Here is a 10219-nt window from a genome sequence, read left to right on the forward strand (position 1 = left end):
GGCGGGGCTGCTCCGCCCGTGCCGGGCGGCTCCCCTGGCTGCGAGAGGGACTGCTGGCCGGGGGGCGATGAGCGATGATATTCCCTCTGGAGACTGTTGCTCTGGGTGTGATGCCAGGCTTTCCTCTAAGGTTTGGTTTGCTTCAAGCGTGGAGCGTAATTCATTGCGAGCGGGTTGTATCGCTTGCGGGTTATATTGCCTGTGTTCCGGGTACCCCGGGGAGCAGTGCTGGCGCTGTGCAGTTTATGTAACCCGATATCAACACGCTGCTTTTCAGTTTGGGCAGGTAGCGAATATAAGACATATTCTGTGGGGAAAGGTAAATCTCTTAGTCTGGTCGTGGGTAGTTTATTCCCTCCGTCTCTTCCATCTGGTACTCCACTGTGTTGTCTCTAAGAACGACTCTGACTTTCTCCTCGGATTCAGTAGTCTCTTCCCTGCGTCTGTGGCCGAGATCTTTGCAGGGTTGGATCTGGTCTCTTGTTGAGTGACACTATAAAGTGGTGGATGTCTTATCACAAACAACACACGGTAACCATTCTTGACTGATGATAATACAAATCACGCTTCAGAAAAAGGAGGAGAGAAATAAGGAAATATATTCCTTGGGGATGTCATTCCAAAGGATGACTGTGAATAAAAAATAAATAAATACAAGCTCCTCAACCTTATAGGAAATTGGAGTGTTTTGTGATCACAAAAAGGGAACAAAACATTGTTCGAATTAAATAGTTGCACTAGATTCCCCAAACAGGAAGTTTTGGGTTCTGGGGAATAAGGAAAGATGGGGTAATTTTACCAGATTTATATTGGATGTTGTATATGAATCCCCTCTCTCTCAATAGCATCTCATATGATGACTGACAATTGCACTGGATCTTGCTGGAAAGGCTTGGAAGACTTAGACCACTGAGAACTGTCACAGCACAGATTCAGACAGTGCTGGGACACCCTCCACGCTCCACTCCCCCCCCCCCCAGTCAAAGTAGTCACTTTGCATTTTAAATATGCATGCATTCGGCAATTCAAATACATGTTTGTTTGTTTTTCTTTCAGTTTTGACTCAATGACAAATATCTTGGAAAGCAGAACATTCCTTTTTGCAAGGAGACAAGAAGGTGCAGTGCAGGGCATACAGCAGGGAGTCTTTGGCAGGTGGTGGTGACGCACAGAAGTTACTTTGCCTTTGGAGAAAAAAAAGGCCTGTCTGCTATTTATGTAGGTGTGTTTTTGTTAACTCCCTTCAACCCCAAGAAGTTGTCTGGGCTGCACAGCAGCGGGGAAACAGCAGCTGTTCATCCTGGGCAGCAGAASATTATGGTGGCAGCACAGCAGTAAGAGCGGCAGTGGCGGCAGCGGCAGCAATAGCAGACCTGATCTGCGAATGTGTTTTCCGTTTAAGACCATCACTGGAAAGTGCAACCTGAAGATTCGGCAGCTGGGCAGAGATTGCTAATGTTTTAAAGGGGAAAACCTTTAAGGGGGAAGGAGTTAAGGGAAGGAGGGGCAACACTGGATTTTGTGTGTGCTAGTGGGGAGAGGGGATTGGTTATCATGGCGGATCGGACAGCTCCTAGATGTCAGCTCCGTCTGGAGTGGGTTTACGGGTACAGGGGTCACCAGTGCCGCAACAACCTGTACTACACAGCAGGCAAAGAGGTGGTTTACTTCGTGGCTGGAGTCGGAGTGGTTTATAACACCAGAGAACACAGCCAGAAATTCTTCCTGGGACACAACGATGATATTATCAGGTARGGGGGCAGACTTTTCTTGTGGTGGGGTGGGGTGGGATTTAAAGGGAAAGGAGGAGAATGTAGAGCTGCTAAAATATCCCCTCCTTGCTTCAAACAGCTCAGCTGGTAGCTGTCATTTTAAAGAAGCACAGATTTATTTTCAAGGGTCTGTGTTAAAGCTGGATATCTAGATCTTGTTGATTATTATTATTTTTGTAGCAAAGCTTCAGAATGTTTTAATGTTAAGATAGAAGACAGGTTTTTCTTTTGCAGCTGCACCAGTAGCAAAACAGTCAGCTACGCTACAGAAATGCATGGGGAAGATCTTAATGCAACAGTGCTGCAAAATTGTGGATCCAGCACCTTAATCTTGTCAGTGCTGGGACCCAAGTTCATTGATACTGATGCCTAAAAGAAGGCAATTGTAGCTCTCCTTACACCCAACAAATCCCAGCACAAGAGCACCATAAATCTGGCACATAGTTCAAGCCAATCTTTTCTATACAATCCTGAAAATTTCACTTAAAATCAAGTTTAGCTGTTTGTACTCCAACCAGAAATTACAAGCGTGCTGGTGCAAGATGGCTACAGAAGCACAGGTTTTGCTCCTGCTCTGTCCAGTTTTTTGGTCCCTGTCTTTTAAATTCTATCTAAGGAGTTCAATCACTGTTATTGTACTACAGAAATACTGATTCTACTATACCCAGTGTGATAACATTACAGAAATATGGTTACTGACTTTAGCTAGCCTTTTAAGAATTCTGTCCAAAATTCAGAAATTACATCAGTAAAACAGAAAATTAATGTTGGCTCTGCTATTTTATGGCAGAAATCTGAACCTAGAATATCCTGGTAAAGAAAGTTGCATGGTAATGACACTCGTCTCAGGCGAGCTAACTGCTGCCCTCCCTATTCACCTGAATTCAGAATGAATGAAGTGTTTTCATGGTGATGTGAAATCAGAATAGTCCCAGGTGAATCAGGGTGCTGCAGTACTGTGGAAACATCTGCTGAAGTCAGTAAGCATTTTGACAGTAACAAAATCGTATAGTTGTCATATAATCATTCTGGAGTCTTGTTTACAGAAAAACACCTACTTTTCCCAGAGAGAGCTTTTGGCTGCTATGTATACTAGTAGCTTTATTCTCCTCCCCTTTATAATCTGTGTTAAAGCAATAGCATTTCATGAATACAGTGGGGGCACATAGAAGTTTATTCTGGTTTCAGAGTTATTAGCAGTTGAAGAAGGATATTTAAATAGACACTTGGCTGCTCAGATCCCTAAAAGCAGATTGAGTGTATTAGATGCATCCACAATATCTCAGGAAATGTGATCTTCGTGTATTGCATGGATGGTAAGTTTTGATACTTTATGGGGTGGAAGATGTAGTATGTATATCAATTTGTATATTTGTCAGCTTATATGTGAATTCTCACTCAAAAATAGCAAGATAGTTTGTCAAGACACATTTACATATATCTACTGGTTTTTTTTTTTTTGGTTGGACACTGATGCTTTGATTTATTTATTTATTTTTAATGTTCCATCTGCTGAGGAAAAAGTGTCCTGATTATTATACTTGACAATACCTCCCCCCAAAACCCATCCATATTGTATAACTTCTGTACCTTGTCCTTTAAGGAGTATCTCGTGTTAGGAGATTGCTTTTGGCAATGTCATATTTAAAATATAAATTGGGAATAGAAGGAATATGCATGTTTGATATATGTACCTTGACACCATCTATGCTTGTTTCTACTCTTTTAAGAAAACTAGCAGTCACCTGTTCAAATTAGCAGGTGTTTTGATGGCCGGCTATGTTCCACTCATGTTCAACTAATACTTCTGAAAGATGAATTCCATTTCTGATCTGTAACAAGCTCAGAGTTCTGTAGATTGAACATAGGTTCAACAGTGGATGAAACATTTTCGCCCAGAAAGCATTAACAGGGCCCAAGTAGGAGTTTCTTTCAGCTCTTAGTGGACAAGAAAAGTTGCTGTTATATGGTGATTAAGGAAGGAGAGATCTTGTGTTTAAGAGTTTCCAAAATGTTGCTAGAATATTCTATTGTTTGCATTTGTTAATGGTTGATGCTTTTATGCCTTTGGTGCATTTGGTAGCCCTTACTGATGGAATCACTTTAATGATTTTAAACTAGATGATTCCTTGTATGATTATCACTGATGTGGCTAACAGGTGTTTAAGTTGTTATATTTTAGGCATAACGGCTAGCACCTAACACCGGCTCCTTCTGTATAGAAGGCTTTCAGTGAGTACTACTTTGTGGAAAAAAACTGATGAACCCATGACTCAGAGGGTTGAGAGCCTGTAAATTACCCTGAAGTGTTTGTTAAAATCATGGATGTAGCGATTTTTCCTTGGATAAAAGGTCATGCGTTTAAAAATACTTTTCCTGTTTTCTCAAGTTTAATGGTCCTGCCTCTTGCTTTGTATCAAGATAATGCAATTAGACACAACCTAGTTTTGGCTATAGTAGACTGTATTGGATTAACGGTGAATGAAATTTTTTCAAGATTCATACCTGAAAAATAAGTGCCATTTGTACAAGGAACTTAACCTATTGCATTCAGCTAATAAGGTAGATGTTCAAAGTGTGAGCAAGTGTGTTAAGCGTGTTGTTTTCTGTGTGAGGAAACTAAAAGGTGCTGTATTTCCAAGCTCTGTCTCCTTTTAACTTGATAGTGAGATGAGACCCTGAACTGCCTCATCTAACTTTGAAGGTAGCCCTGCTTTGTTCAGGGGGCTGGACTATGTGACCTCCAGAGCTCCTCTTCCAACAGAAAGTATTCCAAGTTTGTTGTTTTTTTTTTTTTTTTTGAGGGTCACTTCCAGTTACATAATACAGTTGTTTTTACATGTTATTTAATTGTAGAATAGTTAAAACTATATCCAATAGCTGATTATCAAATGTTAGTATTGATTATCAAGTGTTGTTATTGTAAAACAGAATCAACACATAGCTGAAATTAATAGAGTTGGTTCTGGTCTTTCAAGACTACTGATGCATTTTATCTGGAGATTAAGAAGACGTGTCATTTATAAAGTTTTCCTTACAGTAAAAGAGCATGAGATACACCCTATTTTTTTCCCTTTCTCTCCCCTCCCCCCCCCTTTTTAATGAAAGCTTTGATTATTGAGCACAATATAGCAGCTCAGGGGTGGTGAAGGTCAGAATATTCCTCTTTTCTCTCCCTAAACGCTAAACCCTAAAGTATGTCTATATTGCAGACCACAAAGCAACCACAAATTGGCTTGCCTGTTAGCTCTATGGTGTGCTTGATTGTTCTTGAAATGTGGTCTAGCTAAGGTAAAGTTAGCACAGCTATTATAACATTTTAGTGTAGAAAGCGTAGATATATCCTTATGCATGTGACTTATTCTCTTTGAATTCAGTCATCTGTGCTTTGCAGGATTAGGCCTCAGAAGCTGTAATAATAACATCTGGGGATGGTTTTCCTTCTTGACTAATTTAAAAGTGGGCATTTGCAGCAGCTCATTATATTGGCTGTAAGTTAATGTATTAATGAAAATCTTGCAATTCATGCAGTGCCAGTGATTTCAATGAAATTTGTGTAAATGTAGAATTTGTTTAGTATAACCACTTGCAGTACTGCATCATTAGTTTTGACAGTAAYTGAACAATTTAAAAAGTACAGAAGTGGGGAAAAACCCGACAGGTTTCCTGACTCTTACACTGTATGTTACTTATGTAACAGCAAGCAATTGGATCACTTCCCTTTCTCTCTCAATGAAATGTTGAACGAGGGGCAGTTCTTTCCTGTAATTTTTCTGCAGTTTATGCACATGAAGGCCAAAAATAGCTTGCCACAGGAAATACAAATATAATCAGTGGACATATTTCTCATTATGATTTAAAATGCAATTGATTTCATTTTTTTTATTTTTTTTAAACAAATTTGTAAACACAGGTTCCTAATCTTGAGAAATGTTTGCAATAGTGGTAACAGTTATTGCTTTTCCCTGTTGTTCTATTTCCAAGAATTTCTGCAGTATTGATCGTTTTTCCTGACTATGTCAAAACTTACTCAGAGAATATCTTTGACATTTTATCAAACTTCATCTGCACATTTCATATTCTGCATAACATGTGATTTCTGAATTTACCTTGTCAGATACGTTTAAGTATCTGATGTATTGTAATATTATGCATTTACAAAAGCATGTTTTGTATTCCAGCTGGCTTAAAATAAATTGCCTGTGAGGCAGGGTACCACARAAGATTGCCCAGTTTCTCTGCAGTCTTTGCTGCCTAGGGATGTTAACCAGAAAGAAAGGCTGTAATCTGTGTATACTAAAGCATGTTATTTATGTAAGTCTGGTTACAATGTAATAATAATGTAGGATTTATCAGAATATCACTTAAGTATGTTGGTGTGTGTGTGTTCTACTGTGCTGACAGACTGAGATTACAAAATGTGGATGTGCTGGTGGTGGTGGGATTTCCTGGGTTGAGTGAGTGACTAGCAGCCCGGTTTGTTCTTTAGACTGATCGTTTCAGGAGATAGGATGTATATTAGGACATGACTACATGTTTTCTTGTCTTCATGCAGTTCTGGAAAAAGAAGTGTGATGCTTGAAGCAATGTATAAATTGTGGAGTATAGAAAATGTAATTCTGGAATAAATAAATTGATGGCAGAGGGATACAAATCAGAAACCCAGTGTTTAAAATACCTAAATTTTACTTAATACATATCATATATTTACGTTGAAGGGATCTAAGATACTATAAACTTATGTATAGTTGCTACTTTTTAATGGTAAATGCAAGTACTTGTTTGCTATAGACTGATATACAAGATACTGTGGTTATTTTCCTCTGATGGGGAAAAAAAAAATTTGTACATGCAGAACTGCTGAAATTTAGCGACTTAAGAGATAGAAAAGTAGCAATCAAGCCATACAGGATTTTCAGCAACAGAAATCCCAGCCCTGTTCCCCGTGGGATGGCTGGCAAGGCCAAAGCCATTAACATTTGAAAGACATGACTTTGGAACAGCTAGGGTGAAGCAGAATGTTTTAAAGTGTATTTTCTGTCTCTCTTGTTTCTTTTTTTTAATGTGCTTCTCTTAACTTGATATTCAAGTTGACGTTTTTATTTCACACAACTTTTAATATCTCATTTTAATTTGATACTTCAAGCTCACTTCACAAACTATATTAACTTTTTAATAAATAAAGTATTTAGATAGAGTTCATTTGAGCAACTTCTGTCTAAATTCTTTTGAAGTATCAACTGAATAGATCAATCAATTTACTACTCTGATACTTGTGTAGGGTTGCTAAACAWGGTTACACTTCTGCTGTATTTCATTCCATGTTTACAGGCTAAATTTTACTGGTGGATGAAGTATTTCCTCAGCATAAATTTTGTCAAAGCATATGTGAGCTTCCTTGGTTAAACATGGTACATCAGAATACAGTTTTATCTGTTACTGAAATGAGAATGGACTAAACATTGAAGAGATGAAATAAAAAATTAGATATATGCAGAAATGTGTTGGATAATCGAATACTTTTTCTATATAACTTTTAATGCAGTAACTGAGATCTGTATATACTTGCATGCTTTGGGAAGTTTTTTGAGACAGTAGTTAGTTAAGAGTTTCATATTAAAGAAATTATTTCCCATTAAAAATTTCCCTAATCAGCTTATTGCATCTCTTGCTTTCAATCTCAAGAAACAAGTGAAAATGGCATTTATTTCATGAATTTCTGATGGTCACTCTTATTTGCTCTGCTTGATTGTTGTGCTGAATTTAGGTTTGAAATCTTTACTGAGACATGAGTTGCCATAAATACTAGTTCTTAAATACCCAGATTAATGCCTCAGACATGCTGGAATATATAGTTACAGTATCCTATCAAACATATTTTTAAAATGCATAGATCAGTTAAAAATGCAGAAAACCTTAGGAGACATTTGTGGCAATACATCTGTGTCATTTGACTACATTATTTGAACAGACTAATGCTCATACATCCCAATGATATGTCAGATACAGTAGTAGTTGTAAGTAAGATTTATTGCTTGTACAATCACAGCTTGCTTATTTGTTAGGAAAAGTGAAAAGATGGTTATTAAAATCCCAAGTACATTTTTGAGCATTTAAATCATCAGTTTGACTTAATTCCATATCAAAACAAAAATCTTATCTAACAAAATGGAAGACATTTGTATTTCTCTATAGAAATTACTTGGATCTTTATCGTGTTTTTGTCTTGCCAGAATTCAAAAATGGCAAGCATTTAAGCCTGTATCAGCTAGTATATTAAATTTTTATTAGATTCATGTGAAGCAGCTCATTATTGCCCAGAACTGGATATCTTGCTTATTAAATATCAAGGTTTTGATATTCTTGCATTAGAATCTTGCAGTTAGAGATCTCTGTCATATTATTTTATCTTTTTTTTACCATTGCTTACAATATCTTGAATTTTAAAATTTAAGCTTAATTTTTAAAATTAAATCTGCCCTGCATTAACTCTTTGCAGCTCATTAACTTGATTTGCATTTTTTAATTTCAATTTGACTTAAGATGACTAAATCAGTCAAAGTGAAGAATATTTTGCTACAGTAGGTTTAATGATAATCATATAGAAGACTGTAGTATATATTTTAAATACTATGTGTATATATAATACATTCATTACACACACACATACACACACACACACACACACACACACACATTCCCCCCACATTATGTGAATAAACACCATAAAATTTTGTGCTTTTTGTAACATTCACTATAAAATATTTGTAAATACATATTGGCCCAGAATCCCTCCACTTTTACAGTAATTAGTAGTGTTTGTTATACCCAGGAAAGAGATGAAATTAGTTTTTGTCAGAAGAGAGTTAATTGTGTTGCAATGAGTCACAAAAATATTATATTATCACTTGATTCCAGAGAATGCTGTTGCTTAATAAATAAGAATTTATTTGTCTCCTAACCATATACAATAATAATATCATGGTTAGTTATGATATCAACATACATAGATATTTCTTCTTTTTAATAGGATAAATAATTTTATTTAGGTTGGCAACTGTTTCAGTTTAATTGGCTAATTCCCAGGAAATCCTCAAAGTTACATTGGTGTAAAACCAGGGTAAGAGGGGAATAACAATCTTGGGTATTTTGGGAGACTCATTTACAGCTTCTGAAAAATCTGTGTAGCCATTTGAACCTGGAAAAAAGGTAGCATCCTGTGATTCTTTTAAAGACGGTTACTTTTTTCTAGAGAAACTAATTTGGTCAAAAAATAATAAAGTTACACATGTTAAGAAATATTCTTCATTGTATCTTCTGAGTATTCTCTTCCATGTGCCATTTATCATCTTGGATGTGTCCGCCATTGTGGTTTGAACRGTGACTCTTCTTGTACTACGTATTAAAACATTTATGCTCTCTCTGGGTTTTCTAAGTGTTCTCTGGGCAAGGCCAGAAAACGGTCGATGTTATCCACCGCCTGTGTTCCTTCAGCTCGAGCAGTAGGTGGATGTGAAATTCTATAGGTCCTCTGGATCCACACCTTATTTGCATTTTAATCTAGTGTAATTTTTTTTTTCTTTTCTTTCAGTAGCTTGTCTTAGATTATGTTGGTTAGTTTGCATGTATCTTTTTTATATAAGGCCATAAATTCTTTTGTATGCTTTCATAGTTCCATGATAGATTTGAAGATAAAATGATTTAAAAAGTGGGCATCATGTCCAGCAGTAGTCCCAGCATCTGATAATCACAGAAGATGCCTTACGTATCCTGGGGAAAAGATGCTTATTGCCTGTGTGGCCACTCTGTAACACTTTTACTTTACAGGCACTCAGACAGTAAAAGAAACTCCATCGAGCTTTGGTTACTTTTAAATGATGGGAGCTGAAAGAAGGGAGGCTAGCATGCACTTTTGAAGTTGCCAAGTTTCAGCCCGCATGACAGAAAACAATGTCCATAATGAAAGTTTGAGCTCCAAATCACTTCTGCTCTACATGTCTAAGCTGTTGGATCTACTTAGGGAAATTTGTATCTTTGATAAAGCAGTCAAAGTTTGAGAAAGGTTAGGGGTCCTGGCTTTCTTGGTTCTGAGGAAGGACAGGCTGAAGCAAAAGAAGTCACTGAGTATCCGAGGCAAAGTTGCATACTAGAAAATCATACTAGAGCGCAGCTAACAGAGGCAGCGAACAGACGCAGCAGTTTGTGCAGCAGTTCGCGCAGAAGGGTGCACGAAGGAACCTTTGTTTCTGTTCCCTGTGGTGTACGTTTYCTCAAGTACGGTTGTGACACGCCGCACAGCGCGTTCCCCAGTGGCTGTTGGAGTTGCTGTGTCAGAGGCTGGGACCCAGACTGACCCTCTGACAGCAGATGCAGCTCTACAGGTCTCAGGCTGCAGGGAGTGCTTGGGGCCTCTCCGGGAGGCCTGGGCTGGCAGTCAGCTCTCCTGC

General features: G+C 37.8%; 1 protein-coding gene across 3 annotated transcripts in view; it reads left to right on the forward strand.

Moving 5' to 3' along the window:
• Positions 1-1554: 1554 nt before the first annotated feature.
• The window catches only part of EML6 (echinoderm microtubule associated protein like 6), a 164994-nt gene continuing 156329 nt past the window's right edge, over positions 1555-10219 (forward strand). For all 3 annotated transcript variants that reach the window (XM_026074344.1, XM_026074345.1, XM_026074343.1), the window contains exon 1: positions 1555-1751. In XM_026074344.1, the coding sequence (XP_025930129.1) occupies positions 1555-1751 (197 nt within the window). The remainder of the gene's footprint in view (positions 1752-10219) is intronic.

This window comes from Apteryx rowi, unplaced genomic scaffold (assembly GCF_003343035.1).
Source record: "Apteryx rowi isolate R43461 unplaced genomic scaffold, aptRow1 scaffold_387, whole genome shotgun sequence".
Classification (NCBI taxonomy): Eukaryota; Metazoa; Chordata; class Aves; order Apterygiformes; family Apterygidae; genus Apteryx; species Apteryx rowi.